Source organism: Epinephelus lanceolatus, chromosome 18 (assembly GCF_041903045.1).
Source record: "Epinephelus lanceolatus isolate andai-2023 chromosome 18, ASM4190304v1, whole genome shotgun sequence".
NCBI lineage: Eukaryota > Metazoa > Chordata > Actinopteri > Perciformes > Serranidae > Epinephelus > Epinephelus lanceolatus.
The window spans coordinates 16,063,684-16,086,778 of NC_135751.1; the positions used below are offsets into that span (position 1 = coordinate 16,063,684).

General features: G+C 41.9%; 3 protein-coding genes across 3 annotated transcripts in view; 1 reads left to right on the forward strand and 2 right to left on the reverse strand.

Annotated features, from left to right (window-relative positions):
* Positions 1-16: 16 nt before the first annotated feature.
* Positions 17-5,793, reverse strand: phb (prohibitin). Its single transcript, XM_033643892.2, has 7 exons — positions 5,661-5,793; positions 5,016-5,113; positions 3,350-3,511; positions 2,507-2,649; positions 2,257-2,373; positions 2,070-2,165; positions 17-1,015 (listed from the first exon to the last, which is right to left on the reverse strand). Exons 2-7 carry the CDS (start codon positions 5,098-5,100, stop codon positions 803-805), a joined length of 816 nt encoding a protein of 271 aa, XP_033499783.1. The 5' UTR covers positions 5,101-5,113; positions 5,661-5,793; the 3' UTR covers positions 17-802.
* Positions 5,794-8,616: 2,823 nt separating this feature from the next.
* On the forward strand, positions 8,617-21,183 carry LOC117267849 (uncharacterized). The gene is made up of 6 exons (XM_033643894.2): positions 8,617-8,737; positions 9,778-9,961; positions 10,305-10,408; positions 11,095-13,905; positions 16,073-16,281; positions 16,373-21,183. The coding sequence occupies exons 2-6, from the start codon at positions 9,778-9,780 to the stop codon at positions 16,458-16,460; spliced, it is 3,396 nt and encodes a 1,131-aa protein (XP_033499785.2). The 5' UTR covers positions 8,617-8,737; the 3' UTR covers positions 16,461-21,183.
* vat1 (vesicle amine transport 1) overlaps positions 16,999-23,095 on the reverse strand; it is a 38,897-nt gene continuing 32,800 nt past the window's right edge. The window contains exon 6 of the mRNA XM_033643896.2: positions 16,999-22,552. Within this exon, the coding sequence (XP_033499787.2) occupies positions 22,280-22,552 (273 nt within the window). The 3' untranslated portion in view covers positions 16,999-22,279. The remainder of the gene's footprint in view (positions 22,553-23,095) is intronic.

Here is a 23,095-nt window from a genome sequence, read left to right on the forward strand (position 1 = left end):
GACCAATGAGCCTGACCACTGGGAGGTAGAAAGACAATTTTATTGTTAACTTGAGCCATTTCTGAAACATTGGGTGCACATCTTCTCCACACAAACTAAAGACACAGCGACAACTGTAAAGAATGAAGGACCATCCTCTACTATCCGACAGGCACGTTCCAACTGATTGGGACTAGCAATATTATTTATTAAGAAATAATTGGCTAGGAAGCAGACACATTTATGAAATTTAATCCCTCTGGCAAATCAGAACACACAGAGAATTTAAGTCAAATGAAGACACCACCTCTAGTCGGTTATGTCGGTGAATCATAATGAGAGCTTTTCATTACAGATCTGAATATACAGAGTTACACAATTTGATGAGACCTTCCAGCACAACAATAATGGCATTTATCATTCACAATTTATCATGTTATCTTTTAAAGGAATAACTAACAGTTTTCCCTTGATGTTAAAAATCACTGTTGCTTTCCACACATGCAGTGCTCTGAGACAATGTAGTAAAGACTAATATTCACAGAATTTACTGCAGTCGTTTTCAAAACAAAATATTGTATATAGGTTGCTCTCCACTTCCATACACATGAGTGGACTTCATAAATGTATCCAACGCAGACCTCTCACTTTGTCTCCCACCATCCTGCTATCAGCAGAGCCCAGTCCAGAGTTGGTTAGAGAAAGAGTGGGAGGAATGTGTGTGAAGCTGAGAGTCCTTTACTGAATCCTCCAACCACCCCTTCCATGGCCCTTGTAATGGCTGGTGAAAGCAAAAGTGGGCTAGACAACAGGCGAGATGTTATCACTGGGGCAGCTGGAGCAATGTGCCCTGTCCTGACGGCAGGTACGTGACGTTGCGGGAGCGGGAGAGCTGGAAAGCGATGTCCTCAGCTGCCTCCAACTTACGCAGCTCTACCAGACCATCGCCAGCCTCCATCAGGGAGTTGGCGATGAGCAAGGCAGCCTGGGAATCTCCCTCTGCTGAGATGATGGCAGCTTGCTTCTGTTGCTCTGCCTAAAAGCAAAAAAAGATGATTTTGTGAGCTGCCTTAGTTCACAATGACTGTAATTTAACTTTCCACCCATTTACCCATTGAAACTGCATACTGGGGTTTTTCCTGGCTCAAAATGAGGCAGAGGTGGCACCATCCTGATCATGTGCACACATGTGCATGTGTACTATGCCTTAAACTAACTCAAGGAAGCACTTTTTTTTTTACAAGCAATGTCTGAGTTTTTATAATGGTATGACTGAAACAACTTACAATTATTGATAAACTCTGGCTAACACGTGTACACAAATGGAGATCTTCCCCTGTTTTTGAAACATTTAATTAACTATTGTATTTTAGTAATTGCCTCTCACACATTTTTACAAGACAGCATGTCTTTTTTTTTTTAATGGAAATTTGATTATTTTACAGATGTCTGAACTTTTCGACTTAACAATGGGAAAGAAGTTGATTAAAAAACTACTTTTTTAACTTCCATTTCACCCATTTAAATGTTGTAGTCTCACTACAAGACTGTGTTCAGACACTCATATAGAGGAGAATGGAGTGGCGTTCACAAACGCAGAGTCAGACTGTCTTTTGCAGCGGCATTTATAAACTCCAACTGGCGATATAAAACCATCATGGAACAGCAGGAAAAGTTTTGTTTTCTTGAGTGATTTTTTTTTTGCTCTGGTGGCAAACATGTTAACTGTGCAAACACTGTGGCGCACCAGGCAGGCCCCCGCTTTGCTATGGTCCAAAACAGACGGCTCTTTTTTTCTCTCTTTGGCAGTTTTGGCAGCACGTTTCCTGGTGCACTGTGATGATTACTTTAGCGCCATCAAATCTGCATATTGCTGCAGTTGCAGTTACAAATGACAGAAATCCACAAAGTGCAAAGCTTGTTAGAAAATAGTTATTTCAGTTATGACGCCCGTCTAAGTTTTGTCAAGAGCTGGAGGTGGGACCAAGCTGCCTTGTAATTCTCTATGCAGGAAAAATCTTGCTTACAAAGTTCCTGAATTCAAAGTAGTAGATGGATGACAGGGATGACCTGTGTGTTAAAAACAATACCTTTTCTACAATGAAACGGGCTCTCTCAGCCTCCTGCTGGGCCACCTGCTTCATCTCCACAGCCTCTGTGAATTCCTTGCCAAAGGTCAAGTGTGTCTGAAAGAACACAACACAATTGTATCACTGAATTTAAATACAGCTGAAAAGGTAACAGACATTGTTTCAAAATGTATCTGCAGCTTCATACCAGTGAAACGTCATCCAGGATAAGGCCGAAGGTGTTGGCTCTTTCTGTGAGGTCCTCACTGACCTGCCGAGACACAAGCTCTCTCTGAGTGATGAGCTCGCCTGCATCAAATCGGGCCTGTCAAAAAAATAAAATAATTTACACACGCATGCAGACACACAAACACAAACATAGTGGCTTATAAGTCAGTTTATCAGCTCACTCTCAATAAAATCTTTTCCTGTTTATTTGTAATTACTCTGGCACTCACCACTACAGCCTTTAAGACCTCTGTGGTAATAGATGGGAGCACCCTCTCATCATAGTCCTCACCGATACTGGTGAAGATGCGTGGCAGCTGGGTGGTCACCGGCCGGAAGAGGATACGCAGTGTGATGTTTACATTCTGCAGATCTGTGGGGTTAAAAATCAAAGTGTTATTCTTACTGCACATAGTAGCATATAAGTGACAGATAACTTTTTTTTTCATAGATTAAAACCTCCTGTGTACTAGGACTACAACTAACGATTATTTTCATTGTCGACTAATCTGTCGATTATTTCTTCGATTAGTCGACTAATCATTTTATCGAAAAATGTGTTAAAATGTTGAAAAATGTCGGTCTGTCTCTCCCAAACCCCAAAATTATGTCATCTAATGTCTTGTTTCGTACTCACGCCAAAGTTCAGAGTGTGTAAAGCTGCCGATATTTGAGCTTAAGAAGCTGCAATAAGAGTATTTTGGGGTATTTTATAGTACTTTTCTATCAAAAGTCGATTAGTCGACTACTAAAATAGTCACTGATTATTTTAATAGTCGATTAGTCATCGATTAGTTGACTAATCATTGCAGCCCTACTATGTACAGTACAAGTTACATCCTTAGGTAGTGTTTGTAGAATTTGAAGACAAAATGTAAACATTTTACACTAGGTAACATTAGATATTAGCCACACCAGCTTATTTTTCTTCTTATAGAAGAATTACGGCATTACCAGGAGGCTAGTTGTTTTCACAGAAACTCCACACAGCTGACTAAGTTTTAAAAGACACAGAATGTTTAGGAGCAAAATTGAGGATGGCATTACAGCAGTGTAGTAGATAACCGATGTACCTTTGCTGCCTGTGATGACAGGCACGTTGCGTGGACGGGAGCGACAGTCAAAGATGATAGGTTTCTGAACCCAAGGAATAAGGAAGTGGGTCCCTTCACCAACAACAGCATCTTGCACTCCTCTGAACCTGTCAAATATCACAGCCCGGTGCCCTGCATCAACTGTAGAAAGAAGTATAGTTAGTCTCTCCGCCAACAGGGTTGTATATAAAGCATACTGTACAGGTCTTCATAATTCATAGTTCTGCAACTGTCAAACCCTTAAACGTTTTGCTGAAAATAGGGGTGGGCATCCTTTTAAGAATTACAATACTAGTACTCTAAAGTGATACATATACCAATAGAGTACTAACAGAGCAGTGCTGAAGTACTATTTGATACCATTTTTCTAGTTTATTTGGTACCCATCATGTAAATGGATGCATTCAGTTGTGTAAAATGCCACCAAGCACCACTAGTGTGCAGTACAGCCATACTTTAAAACATTTTGATGATGGCATCTCGGCACACTGAATTGCAATTTCCTTCAAAAAAGACACACTTGACTTCACCACATCACAGACTGTACGGGTTGTGGCTGCTACAGTAGTGGGCTTATGACACATAACATGAAATCGAAGAGTGCTTGTGGTGATTGGCTGCAAGACAAACCATACAAATAGTCTTTTTTTCTTGGATCTAGGTATAAAATGGATTGAATGCAAGTATCATTTGAGTGGAGAAGTTTCGATAAAGAGTTACTTAGGTCATACCTAATATACATTGAGTACCAATACTTGCCCTTTTCTCCAGACCAGTGGTTTCCCAACCTTGTACATAAAACCCTGATTGGTTGAAATCATGTGAGTTACATTACTGAAGAGCTGCACGGTGCTACATGGCCATCATTGCCATTTATGGTTCATTTGACAACACAATTTCAGCAGTACAAAATGCAATGAAAATACAAACAAACAAAAAAATGACATGCAAATAGGAAAACACTGCAAATTGTGTCACAACACCATAAAAGTTTTCAGGAGACATTACATAAACTATGCTGAACACTAGTAATTAGTAAGAGACTAATGCCAAATGTACAGTCAATATCTTAAATAGCATCAGAATCACACAGTCAGACTTGGAATGCCATATTAGAGCAAACATGACTGGTGAATGGTTGAAGTATTTCTTCAGCTGCTTGGTATCAGATTTGGAGTATTTCAACACTTGCAATGCATTTATGTATTATATATTAATTTTCAAATTCCTAATTTGTGTCTTACTTATTTGCAGCCTTTTGTAATCAAATGCTACCTATGTTGTCATAGTGGTGAATATGTTTTCATCATTTACCTGAGCTTTGTGTGAATGCATTTCATTACATTGCAGTGCAGCTACCACCCTGTGAAACTGAGCTGTTTTGGAGGCAGTGCAGTTAAGTGTGGTGATGGATGAATTTTACATCGTCAAACAGCTGTATTTACAAAATAATTCCTCAGTGACTTAGTTAGTGGTCTTATCTGACACTACATGATTGCTCAGACTTCCTGGCTGAGTACTGCAGTGTTAACATAAAGGACATATTAATCACTTGTCAGTAAGGTAAAAGCTAAATGCATTGACCCCGGCCCAAGGTAAATATAACCAGTTATGTGTTGATAGATGCCCATTGACCAGCGCTTACCATTGAAAAGGGCAGAGTTCACAACACCTCCACCAATGGCGAGGGCCAGCCCCAACTTCCCAATAGACTCGAACAGCTTGGCCATGATAGCAATCCCACTAACAGGACAAGAGGATGATACAATTAGCACACATCACCAACATGACTCCTACGCAGCGTAAACCATTTAAGTGTGTGTTACGGTGTTTGGAAAGCCAATATAAATCCCCTCTATCCAGTAGTAGTTAGCCTTGGCCTTGGGCTGAGTGATGCCAAGGCTGTGGGTGTTAGCTAAATTAGCCCACCTGCTAGCATTAGCTTGTCAGCTAGCAGTGTCCTGAGACAGCTGGCAAGCTAAGCCAACTAAACCGCGCATTATAGTTTAGGGTCTGAGATGTAAAATCTTACGTATATGCTATTTGTCATACATTAAAACTGCAACAAAGCTAATGTCAGCAAAGTCACGCCGGGTGACTGTACGCATGTTATCTCTAACTGACATGTAGTAGTAGCTCGTGTTAGCCTTACTCAACAGTTGATATAATGTAATTTAAGGATTAAAATAAGAAAACGTCTTCTATTTGCGTTGCAGTTATTGACTTATATACTTCTGTTAACACAGTTACGTATTTTCAGTGTCACGAACACACAGCACATATAACTCACCTCGGTTTTGCTCAGATGTCTGTGACCTCCACCGGACACGACGTACAACACATGAAATATCTGCTCCACTGCGCCTGCGCACAGCATGTGGCAACGTAGCCTCTGATTGGACAAAAGATAACTCTCTTCTTCTACGGCTTTGGTCACTGACTTGCATTCAATGTAATGATGCTTTACTGCCACCTAGAGTCGGGGTGGACCTTAGATGATTGAAGATTTAATTTAATGATTGATTGAATATATAAATAAATAAATTCCCCCGTAGCCGGTTCTTAAATCTAAAATCCTAACCTTCTTGTGTGCAGTGTGGCATTCAAAATAAAATTGATCACAAAAAGATAATGTAAACATTTAAAATCCTACATGAAGTCCCACATTTTCAAAAAATTACGTCTGACATTATGTCTGTGACCTATTAAACCTTTTAGTCTTTGCAATTTCTGTGAAGAAAATAAAAAGTAAAAGACGTCAATATGCATACAAAACAAGGACTATACAACTACTGCAATACCAGATACTGTGTGTATACAACAGAGGACAGCAGACTCTTTATGCTGAGGAGGCTCAGGTTCTTTGGAGTACACTCTTGAGGCCTCTCTACGACTCTGTGGTGGCATCAGCCATCTTCTATGGAGTGGTTTGCAAGGGCAGCAGCGTCTTGACAGTTGACAGGAGGAGACTCAACAGACTGATAAAGAAGGCCAGCTCTGTCCTGGGATGCTCTCTTGACCCAGTGGAGGAGGTGGGAGAAAGGAGAATGATAGCCAAGCTATCATCCCTTATGGACAACATGTCCCACCCCATGCAGGACACTTTGACAGCACTGGGCAGCTCCTTCAGTGACAGCCTGGTGTTTAAAGGAGAGATACCGCAGGTCCTTCCCGCTGCTGCCAGACTTTACAACCAACGCTGCTTCCAGTAGACCACACATACTAACACCATGGGCAGTCAATCTTCACTCATGTGCAACATCTGTATGCTAACTGCAAAATATCAACACTTGATATATGCAATGATGTAAATTCTGCCACTCAGCCTGGCTATCTATTATTATATCTTGCTTTTATTTTTTTAATGTTTCCAATCAATCAGTCAGGTGCAATATCAGAATTGTTAAACTTTGCAAAATCTATACTTCTGTGGGTCAATAATGTAAACCAGTAATTTAGTCTCTTTGTTGCATTCTGCTTCTTTTTGATGCTTCCTTATTATATTGCTTTTTATACTGTTTGCTTAATATACTGCTCTTTGGTTTTGTACAGTTTACTTTCTGTACGTAATTATATATTGCTTTGTATTTAATTTTTTTCTATTGATGCTCCCACTATCCCTTTGCTGCTGTAATGTTGCAAATTTCCCAGCTGTGGGCCAAATAAAGGATTATCTTATCTCTTATCTTATCTTATACTTTTCTTACCATGAAGTAAATTAGAGAATTGTTAAATGTTGTGTGGGTAAATTGATCTGTAAGACTGACCTCCCATATTACACATTTACAAGGTTCAGATGGCTAAAATAAACTATTCTTAATGGGATAACTTGGTATTGTTAGGCTGCATGTGACCAGTAGATCTTTACTTAAGTGAAATGCCAATTTAAAAAAATGGAATAAATACTCGATAACAAGTAAAAGTCTTGTGTTCAAATCCCATTTGAGTAAAATGTACATAAGTAGCCTACTTGAGGTATCAAACGTAGCCTAAATGTAGTCTTTCTGCAGAGAAATGGCCCCATGACTGATACATTATTGTATATGACATTATTGGACTGTTAATACCAATATAATGATGGGTAAGTAGCAATTTCCATTTGGAGCTGGTTAAGATGATGGTAGTGTTACACTTTAAATACAGTTCGGTGATTTAAACTAGTGATTCCCAATTCAGGCGTTGGGCCACCTCCAAAGCATCAAAACCTTAATGTGAGGGGTCATGCAATCACAAATGGGATAGGAAAGAAGAAGAAATCAATAGAGTTCTGTATTTATTTTTTTGATTTTCCTCTTACCTTTGTTTTTTTGTATGTGTAAAATACAGTTAGATTGAGCCTCAAACACTTATTGAAATGAGACTATCTGAGATTTTTAAAGGAGAAATCTCTTTCTGGTGGAAACATCTAAAGGACGTCTAAAACATGACAAGAGGTTCAAGCTTTTTAAGGGGTCACAAGCAAAAAAAAAAAAAAAAAATGTTGGGAGCCACTGGGTAAATCTTTAACAACTAACGAGTCATTGTGGTTATACTTGTGTACGTTTTTTAATGGTATCTGCAACCTTAACTGATCTACTTAATGTTCAAGTGCCATATTGTCCAAAGCTGCTCCTGTTGAATGATACCTCCTCTTAAGATCTTATGTCTCATTAAAACAGCAGCAAAATAAATAAATAAATAAAAATAAAAAGTTAGCAGTCTCCTCATTCTCTCTCCCAGAATCATTGGCTACAATCCTTATTGGATATAACATATATGGAGATGTCAGTAGCAAAATGCATAATGCCAGACAGTCAACCATCAGTGCCTGGGCTGCCCTTATTGACAAAGTGAAAGATTTTCTGTGCACATCCACTGGGTCATAGTCCTATACCCTATTTACTGCTATATATATATTATATTATATTGTAATAATGTTGTGCGTTATTGTGATTGTTATGTGTTTTATATGTTATAACAACAATAAAAAGTTGATTTAAAAAAACGAAAAGAAAGAAACGAAGGCCTATGAAGTAAAAAGTAGGTTACAGTATTTTAGCCTGAAATGCAAGCTATTGGAGTAGAACTATAGTGTAGCCTAAAATATACAAGTCGGGGTCCCATTTCCTTGTCGGCAGTTATTTTTCAACAGTCACCGGCTCACTATACATTATCCCTTACTTAACCTCTTTTTCTGGTCGCCATTCAGCCCCAGATATGCAAACCAGTTTTGGTGACTTGTAAACTGTAGGAAAGAGGCACTTGGCCGCCCCCTCGCGCGGACATGACAAATCACACGACAGTCAGTAGTTTCACTTTTCCTCCATGGCTGTTAAAGTGTGACGGTCTCTGAAAGATACCGAGAAACCGCCGTGAAACATTTGTAAGGTCAGTAATCGTTACAAATCTTACAGGTATCCAAGATGTAATGACGGACAGTCACAGCGTCGGGCGTAACAGAAGATCTGTCGACGGTGCGATCTGCGATGGGTAGAAATGTCAGATTCTTTTCCACTTCCTTGACACTCTGCTCTGCAGTGTGGCTCTCCTGCTCGCTTCTGTATAGTTTCTGACTTCTGTAGCAATAAACATTCAACATTTTGCGCATATATGTTGCAGGACGGCTGCAAATCAGACAGGAAGAGTTTAGAATCCAACATAATATAATTTACAATTACAAATACTGTGTGTGTGTGTGTGTGTGTGTGTGTGTGAGAGAGAGAGAGAGAGAGAGAGAGAGAAAGAGAGAGAGAGAAAGAGAGAGAGAGAGAGAGAGACCCAAAATCTAGTCTAGTTTATGAAGGAGTCAATTAGCTGCCATCATGACAGCAACAAACTGTTGGAATGAAGAAGAAGGGGTGTTATCTTCATCTGCCACAACAATCTGCACATATTATTTACTATGTACACATTTATATTTATACTGCACGCTGGGATTTGGACTAAAAGTTCTTTAACAACACATAGCATGTCTCTTGATAGTTATGGCAATAAGATAACCAAAGTTGCCACAGCCTTTTATTATTGTAGCCTGCAAAAGAATCAGCTTAAGAGAACTTGGAGAAGACACCTCCATAAATATGATTTATTTCCTCAGAATTGAAACCAAAAACTATTAGAGATTGCACCCTGAAATGGAAGATTTTGAGTTATGTTGATGTAGTGTCCTAGTAACCCCCAATAGAGGGTGTTATATTATCAAATATGTCTCCCTTTCCTACGTGCAAGGGTGGGGTCTGTCAGTGGTTATCTAATACTTCCACATTAACAGCTTCGTGAAAAGGTGTTGTGTTGTGGATATTTTGTCATATTCTTATTCATGTTCACGCTCACCATTTATGCAGAATCATGACATTTTTGTATCGCTGTCTTGCGTCCACTTCTTAGAAGAGTTTTTTGCACAGCAATGATTGCGTTTCTCCCAGCAGATGGCAGAGCCGGGCAGGACTGTGAGGGTGAGTGGTCTGCCCACAGACATTGAGGATGAGAGGCTGAAAGACAAGCTATTTATCCACTTCCTGAGAACCAAGAATGGAGGAGGGGAAATAGACTCTGTCACCATTGTCAAGACAACGCCCGTCTCTGCCCTCATCACCTTCGAGGACAGTGGAGGTCAGTGGGGTCAGAGAGTGTACGTGTCCGTGCATACGAAGTGTAGGGGAGGGAGATATTTCTGAATATGTCATTTTGGTGTGAGAATACTATTAGCTATGTTATTATTATAACTACATTAACATCCAGATCTCACATTACAACTGCAAATGCTTCATTAACTTTCACTCTGAAGATTAGTATTAGTATTAGTAACATATTTCAGTATGTCGGCTGTCACCAGTGATTTACGCTAAGCTAGAATGTTGACATGCATGTCAGTGGAGTAGCCAATTGTTAAGTGCTTGGTCAGGATGCTTTGCACACTGAAATTGATTTCTGTCTGTTGACCCCTCTCACACAGTGGCACAGAGTGTTATTCAACACAGGCGGCACATTCTGGAAGTGGATGGGAAGGAGTATAAAGTCACTGTAACTGAGCACCATGAAACCCTGGACCCAGACAAGGTATACTTAAAGGTCCAGTGTGTAGGATTTATGGGGAATATGTGGGCCGAAAAGAAAAGTTTCTTTAGTTTATAACTGCCTGAAAATAAGAAACGTTGTGTTTTCATTACCTTAGGATGAGCTGTTTATATCTACATAGTAGTCCGAAAAATAGTCCGCCATGTTGCACCGCCCGTCTCCGAAGACCTGAACAGCATTTGTAGCGTGAAGCTGCTTTATTCACTGTTTTTACTAGATTCACTGACCATTACAGTTTGTTTTGGAGAGGCGGAGCCCTCTGCGAATAATTTGGCTCCTAGTAAAAACAATTTGATCAGATAAAAGGTCAACACACATTAACAAGAGCTTGTCGCAGAGAGGCCAAACAGCATCAGAGAAACACTGATTTGTATTGTGAAACTGCTTTATTCAGTGTTTTTACAGGTTTAAATCACTGGGTCCATTTGTTTTGGAGAGGAAGAGACCTCTGCGGATAATTCGGCTCCTGAAAACCTCCTGAACAATGAACGCCGAGGAAATTCTAACCTTGAGAGGCTGGTTGCAGTTTGCAATTCTCACTGCTAGATGCCATTAACTACCCTTAAATCCTATACACTGCTCCTTTGAATAGAATATTGGAAAATATGTCCAACAAATGTAGTAAAATCCCACAAGTGATTGTTTTTTCTTTTCTTATACCATTATAGGTCATCTTAAGTTTATCCGCAACTGTTGACCTCAGCCAGCTTCCAGGGGGATTAACGGCACTGGCAAGCCTTCATAAGAGCCACCCTGATATCCAAATGAGCTGCGGTGCTACTGAGGAATTGTACACATTGCATGGCGCTTATTCCAAAGTCCAGTCTGCTTTGGCACAACTGTTTGGTCGTCCTGGACCTGGAGGCTCACAACCAGAAGAAAACAGCGACTCTGGTCAACCTGCCACCAACAGCTCCAAGTCTCCTCCAATGGCACAGGAGCCTCTTACTCAGGAGTCAGAGGATCAGAGCAGGAAACCTAAGAAACAAAGAGAACAACGAGAGAAAGTTACCACTGACCGGCCCTCTAATGAGTACAATTCCAGCTCATATAGAGACCTGACACCTGGTGGTAATGGCTGGGAAGATACTGGCCAGGCAGAGGGTGCAGCTCTACAACTTCGCGAGCATCCTACCACATCAGAAGAGGACTTCTCAATAATTGTGGATGCAGACATGTTCCAGTATCTGCAGAAACACTGCAGGAAGGAATACCAGCATATCCTGCGTCAGTATGGCGTTGATGTGGTGGATATGACAAATCAGGGGTTGACTACTCTGTTTTTGCAGGTAGCACCAGGAGTAGGGGAGGGTGGTCGAGATCAGGAGTGCCTGAAGTTGGCAAGAAAGGCAATAAGTAGGCTTTATGAGGAGAATGAGGCCAAGATCCGTCGAGACCAGCTCCCCAAGAGAATCCTGTCCCTCAGGGGGGGACTGCAAAGGGCGATGGAGAACTTAAGTGTCAGATTACCCAAGCTTCTTCTGAATGAAGATGAGAAAAATATTTACATTATTGGGAGCAGTAGTGATGTGTCTGAGGCCAAACAGTTACTTCTCCTGGACCAAAGTGAATTGAGGAGTAAAAAAGAGGATGTAGCCAGTCTTTTTCGATATCCTTCATACGATTCAGGTGCATCAACTCATGCTGATGAGCAGAGAGTCCCCCTCACCATGTCGTCCAGTGTAGATTCTCCAGATGATCAGCTGCTGAGGTCAGACGAGGATGACAGGAGAGCTGAAGGGGCCAGAAGGTATAAACTAGCTGCTCGTTTTAAGGATTCAGGGCTGGCTGCATTAGGCAGTCGACCAACTGACTTCACCTTACGAGGGCTCTCATCTCCCAGCAGACAAACACGCCTCGGGCCAATGTTAGGGCATGACGTACTGTCAGAAACAGCAGGGATTGCTGGGGAAAGTGTCTCCAGAGCATTAGCCCAAAACACTGGAGGAGACATCTTGTTTAAGAGTGGAGATGCATTGCCTTCAACTGCTTCTTGCCTGAGTAAAACCTCATCCAGCTCACATTTTCCTGATACTCGACTCAAGAGTTTAATATCTCCCCTTAGCACAACTCAGTCCAGTTTGTCAGGAAGTACTCCGCTCCCACCTGCAGGGTCTGGATCCACCTTGAAGCGAGCCAGTAGTTTCTCAGGGATGCCTCAGCAGAAGGCCCAAGTCACAAGTAAGAAGAGTCAAGACGACTCCAGCAATTCCACAGTCAGAGCCAGGGGAAGGTCCTCTAGCTTCAGTAACCGGACAGAGAGGGACAAGCGGGAAGTCTGTAATGCAGAAATTATGGTTTCCGCTGTGAAGTGGAAGCACATCAAAGAAGCCTACAGCACCCGAGTGGATGACCTGACTTCTGATGTCCAGATGAAAGAGAGCTGCCTGGATAGTGCTGGCGATCTGACCATCACCTTAAGAGCGGCAAACTCATCCAAAGTGAGTTCATGTCAGTTAGGTCTCCAGAGGCTGGTTGATTCGGTTAGTGCAGACTTCTCTGTGCACCAGCTACACTTGTCAGAGCTTCACATCACTGACGCAGCAGATGAAACCTTACAGGCTTGTCTCTCTGATGTGCATAGTCGCTTCAAGAAGGTTACCATACACATTTTTAAAAAGAGCTTGTATCTTCTTGGTCCTGAAGCCTTGTGTTCTAAAGTTGGTGCTGCACTGCGGGAGGTATTTTCTGGAGATTTAGCCGAAATACCTGAACAACAGGACTTCTCTGGCCACACTACCTCCAATCAGAATCCATCCACATTTTTACAAATAAACGAGGACCAAAGTACTAGTCTGAACTGTCACAGCAATCTTCAGGTGATGCTAGAGAGTCAAACAGGCACAGCTGATGGGACTGATAGCAGTCAGGAAAGGAGAACAAACCAGAGAAGTGACTTTGGCGAGACAGAGCTTGTGAACAGAGCTACCAGCCAACCCTTACTAAGCAAAGACCCAGTCATTAAAGAGAAAATGAAAATTGTAGGTAAAGTGGAGATGGATGGACAGAAGACTGAGACAACTGTCAATCACCCAAAAGCAGGAAATGATACAAGTACGAACCATGTGAATGATGTCGGCTCAACAACAACAACAACAACAACCCCTACAGATAAAGATGCGGCTCTTCATAGGAAAGAGAGAACCATTCCTTCTACCCAAAAGGACAGTGTGCAGCAAAGACAATCACAGATCCAGGTCACCCCAGAGGAGTCCAGATCAGGTCAGGGAGGCCCTGAGTGCATCTGTGAGTGTGGGGAAAGCAAGATGTTGATGAAAGCAAAGTGTGGTGCTACCATGTGCTCAAAGTGCCTGGACACTGTACATATCCACTGCAGAATTTGTCATGAGATGGAGCCAATGAAACCGGGCATTAGGGGCAAAATGAGCCACTGTAAACTCCATAACATCAACCTACCAGGTCAGAAAAGAGACTCTGCCATCAAGATCACTTACCTCATACCTGATGGAATCCAAGGGGTGAGGGACTTATTTTAAACACATTGTCTCTCATCAAATGTTTTGTCTGATAGAGCAGTGGTTCTCAACCTTTTTTCTGCCAAAGACCCCTACATTGATACAGTTTAGGTCACAGACCCCCATTCGTGATAAGATATAACTTCAGGGACCTCCATCTGAAATTATTTTGGTTGTTAGATATGATTAGGACCAGAATTCTCCAACTGTCAGCTACAGTTGAGGAGATAACCATGAATAAAGCAAAATCTGTAATCAGAAAATTCACTCTCATGACTCTTACTCACATTGGCCTCCCTTCAGTAGTACATTAAGTGGTAAAAAGAAACTATTTCCCATTTTCTTGGGGACTCCTGGAACTCCCTCTAGGACCCCTGGGGGTCCCTGGACCTCTGGTTGAGAACCACAGTAATAGAGGCATTTCACAGAATATACTGAAGTAATTGTGGAGAAGATTGTGAGTGTACATCAGTTTCAGTGAAACTTAAATATGCTTTACTAATGTTTTTTTCTGATATCACTTACCAGGAAATTGTATTGTTTTGTGTGAGGTCTTTATTACAGAGAAGTTAATGTATAGGTTCACTGTCTCAGGTTGTAGTCGACTCCTATAGGATCAGCTATTATGATTTATATAGTACTGGAAAATACACAGTGACAATGTTGAGTAGGAAGTTACTTTATTAGGAAGGAAGTTATTTTTTGGTGAATGATGATGTGTGTTAAAGGGACAGTTCACCCCCAAACCATAAATACATATTTTATCTCTTATCCGTAATGCTATTTATGAAGATTGTTTAGGTGTGAGTTACAGAGTGATGGAGATATCAGCTGTAGAGATGTCTGCCTTCTTTCCAGTATAATGGAACTAGATGGTGCTGAAAGCGCCAATAAATAAATAAATAACTAATAATAATACTAATGCATTTTAAAAACTCAACAGCAATGTCTCTTCACAAAATTATGACCCGGATACTCAAGATAATCCACGTGTCTTATTGTGAGCAGTTTCATGTAGGAACTATTTTCTGTCTACTGAACTACACCCAACAACCATATCACCACGCAGCAGAATAACTATAGTTTCATATTTGTATTATTTATTAGTATTTATATAGTTTTAAATTTCTGTTTTCAAATAAGTTTCATCTCAGTCATTTTTCAGAGTGGGTTTATTCATTTGAGTTGAGTTTTGTTTGTTTAAAAATATTTAGTTTTTATTAGTTTTAGTATTAGTATTTTTTATTATTATTGTAGGGGGCATACAGTATATGCCAGGGGAAAGACTTAAGAATTTCGGTATACATGTTACAGTACAGACACAACTTTTTGTGAAAGTAGGTGACACACAGTCATGAAGATAAACATATGCACCAATACCTCCTAATACTTCTTGTATTGACAAATTTGACCAAATTGGCAAAGACTAAAACTAACGACATTTCCTATATATTTTTAGTTTAGTTAATTTTGCAAGTGCACAATATAATTTCAGTTTTTTTTTCTCCCTAAAATGTAGTTTTTGTTTTTATTTCAGTTAACTAAAATATTTTTTTCCACACCTAGTCTCAGTTTTTTGTTTAGTTTTGGTTAACTATAATAACCTTACTATGCAGAAGGAAGCGTGCATCTACTGCTAGCTCACCTAGCCTCACTGAGCTAGCTAATGTTACAGCTCAGCAGAGGTGTATGTCATATATTTACAACTTGTGCCGGCATAAGCACGAGTAGATGCACACTTCCTTCTACGAGGTGTTACGGTTGACAGGTATGGTTGGGTAGAGAGAAAATAGTTCCTACATGAATCTGCTCACAACAAGGTCTGTGGATTATCTTGAGTTACTGGGTCATAATTGTTTTGGACAGACACATTGTTGTTGAGTTTGTGAGAATGTATTTTTTGATGCTTTGAGCACCACAAGCCAAGTGCTGTCTAGTTCCATTATATTTAAGAGAAGAGACATCTCTATTGCCGATATCGCCAACACTCGCTAACTCACACCAAAACACTCTGATTGAAGAGGGAAAATATGTATTTTAGATTTTTGGGTGAAGTGTCCCTTTAAGATATCACATAAAGCTTTAATAGTGAGACTTTGCTTTTAGCTAATGCATGGTAATCCCAGGAGACTTTATTCATGACTGTGGTTTCTGCTTTCTGTCTTACCAGGAGGATCACCCTTCCCCAGGAAAACCATTTCGTGGAGGCGTGTTTGAATCCTTCCTCCCCGACAGCGAGAGGACAAGGAAGCTGTTGCCCAGGCTGGAAAAAGCCTTCAAACAGGGACTCACCTTCACAGTGGCAGGCAAAGGCACAGGGGCCAGTGTCACCTGGGACTGCATCCCACATAAGACCAGCCTACAGGGCGGCAAAACAGGGTGAGTGAGGCCATTCGGAGTGTCTAACAGAGCTGTGGAGTTAAAGGCCACGCAAGTCCATACATCTGAGTCTTCTTTTTGTCTTCCTCAGGAACGGTTACCCAGATTCCACTTATCTGACTCGCTTGTCTGAGGTCTTGACTTCCAAGGGGATCGAGGAGCCACCAGCCAAGTCCTAGAAATAGGACTTTTATGTAGTTTAAAATGTTTTTGTGGTTAGAGCCATTTGCACTATTTTTGTATGCTGAGCAGCTTATATTTCCATGTTTGATAATAATGTCTGATGATGTACAGATATTGAAATATATTTTCAGATAATAGTTATAGCACTCATTGCAGCTATTTTGGATTTTATAATTTTATAACCTGCCTCACCATTGCTCTCTGTTTAAGTTGGATAATTCAAGTTATAATTTTTCAAACTATGTAAATGACAAATGTGACCAACCAGCATTGTTTTGATTATTCCATAAAGCATTCCTGAATATTTTCTTTTGTTTTTACTTGGTTTTATAAAGAAAATGCATACAGGCGTGGTACTGTATAGTTGTACATTTTGTACCGTCCAGTGTAGTTTTAAGGATAATCTAGTTTAGGAAAAACAGGAAAATATTTGTTGGAAAATTGTTTGAGTAAAATGATCTTGTAAAAATGAGTTTGCTTCTCTTTATTTGTTTCAGAATGGGCACAGAAATAAAAAGAGCACATCTCCTGACGTTTTGTTATGCTTTTTTTTATTAGTCCTGGAAAACATGTAAGGCATATGGTAACATTACACACTGAAGCGTTACAAGCTCTAGAGGCCATGTGGACAACATGGCACCACGCAGTAAACCCAGAGTCAAGCACAGAAGCAGCATCAATTCAAAGGGTTTAAAAAACAAAGTCGAGACGAGAAGAGTGTTTGCAACCGGGGAGGGGGAAAAACAACACAAGGACAGAGAGGAGAACTAGCGTAGAAATCAACCTGTTGGGTATGCCTTGTAGAAAACTACCTGTGGTGACTGAACTCTAACAGGAGGTGTGCAGAAGGATGGATGTAAAGTTTCTGAAACATTCCCAGAGATAGGTTAAGGTGTATCATGAATAACCAGCTGACCATGACAGTGCCCATGCTGAAGGTGAGGACAGGGAGTCAGGTGGCACAAAGGGGCAGTGGATTGGCTTCAGTTGGCAACTTTATACGACTGGAAGGGCATTCTCCTCCCTCACACCACGCCACTACACGACAACTAAACTATCGTGGAAAGGGATGGTTAGCTGTACATACACGCATGCCTTATTTTCTGGTTGACTATACATGCATCCAAGTACTGTACATGACAAGCCCAGCCAGGTTGTACTTCCGTAGCATCTCTGCAATGTTGCTGCAATGATAAAAAAAAAAAAAAGAAGACCGCTAAGGAAACAATAGCTGCAGGCAGATGTGGTTGTTTTGGGTTCTCAGTGTGGATGAGTGAACACTTGACAGAGCCTCACATTTTGACTCGGAATACTAAAGCTTACATCGAACATGGATGGCGTGACAGTATGTGCAGTGAACACGGTGAAACAGAATGTGTGTTAGTGAATGCGAAATTAAATGGTTTCCTACATGAAGAAAACTGCTGTTTGGAATGACCTGAGAAACCATAGAGAACAGAAAGAAATTCACCTCAAAGCTGAACGGTGGGTGCCTGTGAGGGACTTCAGCTATACGAGCCAAGACAGACAGAAGAGTAGCTATTGGAAATACTACACTCATTGTCTTAGTGCATCTTTTTCAAACCTAAAACTACAAGTGTTAATTAGTCATATCAAATCTAGAACTGCAAATGTTCAGAAAATTACCACTTTTAATTTTAACTTTGAAACACGGTTTTTCTCCTGTGCATCTCTGATCTCTGAGTTGCTAAGTACTCTTGCATAAGTGTCTGGAATGACTGGGAAGCCATTTCAAGATGACATTGCTCTGCAGCTTCACCGTGGTGGAAGTGCTCTCCGGCAGCAGGCCACCCGCCCAACTGATTGAGTTCATCTCAAAGGCATCTGAGCTCAAATGAACCGAGGGGGAAAATGTTGAAAGAAAGAAAAAGATCACAATCGGTTTTCCACATGCTGATGAATGCATGCAACTTCAAATTCCAGATGTCAAACTAATGTTTTATTTGCTATGAATGTGTATGGAGGGAGAAAGGGGGCGACATGGAGAGGAATTCTGGACTGTTGACGCTCTGCAGATGCAGCACAGGAAAAGAGGAACGTCTCCGACAATCCTTGAGTGAACTGAGATCAGCTGTAAAGCGGAAATGTTGTGTCTGGGGCAGGCCAGAGCTGAGCTATGATCAGCCAATAAGCTGGGGTTTTTCTGCAGCTGTGTTACAGTATTGGCATCCCTGCACAGCTGTGTGAAAACATCTGCTCCCTCACTTGCTATACAAGCCATTTGGAAACAAACTGAAAGAAAGAGGAATCCATACAGAGGAATACCATGGAGCTTTGGATTTGGAGGAAATTTGCTGTGAACCTTTATGTCTTTTGGTGGAGTTTTGGACCTTAAATGCACCCCACGTCCAGTCCCTTTTCACTGTGGTACTAATATTATGGTTGTAAACACTTCAACCTGTTGCGGTCGACACGATGTGAGAGCTGGTAAAGCACAGTGAAAAGGATATAAATACGGAGGGAGGTGCCTCGGATTGAGGTAAGCTGTGTGCAAGGAGAGAGGCACAGTGCAGGCCTACGCTGGAGCAAGACTGCAACCAATCAAAAACTACAAATTGTGTTAAACCTTTTGTAAACTGCAGCGAAAATCCTGTCAGCACCCATGAGCATTTGAGATACGAATCTTGACACACTGTGACGACCCTTCTGTGTTTTTCTCTTTTCTTCAAGGTTGACGGAAACGCATCCAAAAACAGAATTGTCTTCATATTTTTTTTTATGCACTGTTAATATTCAAAGCATTGACAGAAGGAATATACATACAATTTGGCACACATGGTTCAGACCAACAGAAAGACTTCATCACATTTAAAAGGAGTGCAGGTTGGCAGGTCCCCACATTATATAGTATGAGCTTTGAACTTTAAACCCTTGGATAACAAAACAGACAAACAAACGGAAATATAAAGGTAAATTAAAATAACATATTAAGTAAAACATCTTTTTTTTTCTTCTTTTTTTTCTTTTAACCGAAGCGTTTGTTTCTCACATGGCACTCGGAACAGAAGCACCGTCCACAGGTTCACAAAGGGAGCCCAGCAGATTAGAACAGAACACTAACCAGAGGCTGACAGGACACAGTCACTCCCCACACCAGCGTGGCTGTCACACTCCAGCCCAGTCCACTCTGCCCTGCTCCACATTTTACTTCCCACAGTCAAGGATGGATGAATGCTTTGATTTTAGCTGCCACCCAGGAGAAGTTGGCCCAGGCAGGGACTGGCAAGCTGAAAATGAGGGGACCTTTACATGAGTGTGTGTGTCTCTATGTGTGTGTGTGCCACCTGTGCTTTCAGTGAGCTTCAGCAGATACACTGGGAGTGGATGATGGGAAACAGGCTGCAAACCTGGAGCAGAATCAAAGCCTGCGTGGGACTGGAGTGCGACCGCCATGCCTGTAAGTGCATTAAGATCAGCGAGCAGAGTGCAAAAATACTAATACCAACTGTCCTCATAACACAGGCCTCTTATCAGACAGGAGGGAGAGATAGAGTAAGAAGGGAGGGTAGGGGTTGGAGCTACATAATACTGTAGCTGAGTAGTGTGAGAGGGGGGAAATGTGGCAAGGTGGGGAGGGCAGGGTGGGTGCTTTTAAAACCTGACAAACGACCTGAGGACACACACATCTTCACACACAATGGCACACCACACACAGCACATGAGGGAGGCCACTCATGCTAACACAACAACTTTTTTTCTTTCATTTTTTTTTTTTTCAAACATTTTGTTTTGTGTTTTTTACAAAGTCACTAGTCACCATCTGAGTCTCAACACTGAGGCCGGGCTCACAGACAGGCAGGCAGGTAGATAAATATCTAAGGTTTAACGTTGATATCCTCCTACATGAAAGATTTAGAGTCCACCCAGTGGGATTGATGATGATTTACTTTAAATGACATTAAACCAGTGAGACAAAACTCATACTGGCCATTAGAGGGAGCGGTGCACTGTTATAGCTGGCGTACTGCTATGTGCACACATTGTCAATACTTGATTTAAGCAGGTTTGAGCAAACTGTTTGGTATTCTAATACTATCAACCCTGAAAATTGCTCCACCTCCTCATTTGCATCACCTGAATTCCTTAATGCATTTTACACCTGTTGGAATACTGGTCGACGGCACTGACTGTTGGCAAATACAGAGTTAGGGAGGCAGAGAAGAGAGACATGGGGAGAGGGAGTCAGAGAAACAGACCACAGTGCCTTCTCTGACGAGCCTGACGCCTGTTGCTATGCCGACCATAGAGAGGGAAATGGAAAGAGGAGGGAGAGAGAGAGCAGAGTAGAGACAAGCAGGGGAGGCAAAGTATGGACGCCAGCTTGAATTGAATTCTCCTCTCTCAGGTCAGGGTGATCGACAGGCGAGCGGTCGCTGTGAAAGGAGCAGAATGCCATGGAATGCCTCGAGGAGGATCAGGGGAGGAAGAAAGCGCGATTCTGAGGGGGGGAAAAGGGACCAATATTCACCTTCTTAACTTTGCTCATTTCAGACGCTTCACTGTCTCAGCATGACAGTGCCTCTTTCATCACATTCAGAGTGTGTTTGTGTGTGCGTGCGTGTGTGTGTGTGTTTGTGGCTTGTTTGAACAGAAACAAATTCTCTCTTAATTGGCACTGCGCACTTCTTGCCAACAGTTGGTCAGCTAGAAAAATCTGTAACTAAGGAGAAGGAAGCTGAGCAATGATTTCTGCCTCCCTATTCAGCGCTGCACAGAAAGGCTCATTATGAGGGAAATTCATATTCAGGCAAGTGCAAAACTGCAGCCACTATATTAACTTCGCTGAAATTTGGTGGGAACACATGCTCTGCTGAGATGTTTCTCTCACCCACTGGTGGAGACTGATACAAGATATATCACAGCTAAGGCCGTGTAAATGAGAACCAAAGTTAGACCTTGTAGCATTAACACCATTGTCTCAGCAGTCAAACATCATGATCAAAACTGTGATGCAAATATCTCCCGGGGAGGTGGGGAGAATCAGCCAATCACAGGCATCTCTGACTCATCCCCAGTGACATAACTAAGCGCTGGACACTAAGAGAGCAACGTGTGGGTGGGTGTGGTTCTCCGTTTATCTGCCTGTCTTTGTGCCTGTCTGTGCGTCCGGCCCGTGGATGGATTGGGGGTAGCGGTGGTGGTGGTGTGGGAGGTGGTGGTGGTGGTGTGGGAGGTGGTGGTGGTGGGGGGGGGGGACTCAGCACAGTGAGGGGGGAAGAGGAGGTGGCAGGTGGAAGTCAGAGCAGAACAATTTAGCACAGTGGGAGTTGAGGTGCGGAGGGGCACGGGGGTCGAGGGCGGAGCCGGAGTGCAAGCAGGGATTACGGTTGTCAAGGAAACAGTAATTTGCCCCAGGCCTGGACCGTACCCACAATCCTCCACGGCTCTCTTGTCTCCGTCATTCCCAGTAGGAAAAATCTTTCTCAATGTTGTGAGGCGGAGAGATAAGTTTGGACGAGGTGTTACAAGTGATTGGATTTTTTTTTTTTCCCTTAAGTGATAAAGGCAAGAAAACGGGATGGGAGGGGGTGGGTGGAGCCAGGCCTGAGTAATCACTGTCATGGTGGACTCAAGAGAGTGAGGCGGAGGGGAGGTGGAAGAGATGAACGATCGACAGTGGTGTGATAATTTTTGTAATCTACCCTTCTAACTCCTTCCAATCCTTTCTTACACCCCACCCCCACCCTCCCACCCCATCAATCTCCATCTCCATCTCCATCCTTCCCCACACCCCACCCCCTGCTCCCAGGACACAAACTCCCTGCTGGTCTGCTTGACTATCCATCCTTCCCTCTCACTTCTCCTCCTTCTTGGGCTCTTCCTTCTTCTCCTCCTCCTTCTTCTCCTCCTTCTTGGCCTCCTCCTTCTTCTTGTCGTCCTTCTTCTCCTCCTTCTTGCCATCGTCCTTCTTCTTGTCGTCCTTCTTCTTATCCTCTTTCTTCTTGTCCTCTTTCTTGTCCTCCTTCTTGGCCTCCTCCTTCTTCTCCTCCTCGGGCATGGGCTCTGTGGTGAGGATCACTTTGCCAATGTTGTTCCTCTCCTGCATCTTTCTCATGGCATCGCCCACCTGGAGGACGGAACAGAAGGAGTAAGACAGTTACATAAGGTGAGATGAAAGAGTGGAGGGTGAAAGGAGGGCAGGGGAGATTTAAAATACACCTGTCATTGAGAAAAATCTATTGCGAGTACACAGTAGTAGCCAGTTTCTCCTCCACCAACACATTTTGACAGCAATACGAGCCTCCTCGCATTCTGTGCCTCTCATCTTTTATTTTGATGCCACAGACGAGAGACAAATTGCACAGGCTCAAATATAACTTTAATATGCTGTTTATGAGAAAATACATTTGTTTAGATGAGACTTTAATAATCTTTGAGGGGAAATGAAATTGTTGCAGCAGCAAAAAGTGAATAAAAAAAGGAAAACAAAATAAACGAGGGGAATAACGTACTGCAAACAGATGCTTTCAACATTAGGCAATATTAAGTATAAATATGAAGAAATGTTTATGATTTTAAGTGGGCAGGAAATACAGACGTGAAGCAGAAAGTAATCATTTCATTTAATATCCCAGTGCTACCAAACAACACATCCATTTTAATTAGAAAA

Excerpts from the sequence above, each read along its gene's own strand:
- phb (XM_033643892.2), bottom strand. The coding sequence starts at position 5,100 with ATGGCCAAGCTGTTCGAGTCTATTGGGAAGTTGGGGCTGGCCCTCGCC. Across the intron at positions 3,512-5,015 it reads GAACTCTGCCCTTTTCAATG|TTGATGCAGGGCACCGGGCT; the intron begins GTAAGCGCTGGT and ends TTCTTTCTACAG. Across the intron at positions 2,650-3,349 it reads TGTCATCACAGGCAGCAAAG|ATCTGCAGAATGTAAACATC; the intron begins GTACATCGGTTA and ends TTAACCCCACAG.
- LOC117267849 (XM_033643894.2), top strand. The coding sequence starts at position 9,778 with ATGGCAGAGCCGGGCAGGACTGTGAGGGTGAGTGGTCTGCCCACAGAC. Across the intron at positions 10,409-11,094 it reads AAACCCTGGACCCAGACAAG|GTCATCTTAAGTTTATCCGC; the intron begins GTATACTTAAAG and ends ATACCATTATAG. Across the intron at positions 13,906-16,072 it reads TACCTGATGGAATCCAAGGG|GAGGATCACCCTTCCCCAGG; the intron begins GTGAGGGACTTA and ends CTGTCTTACCAG.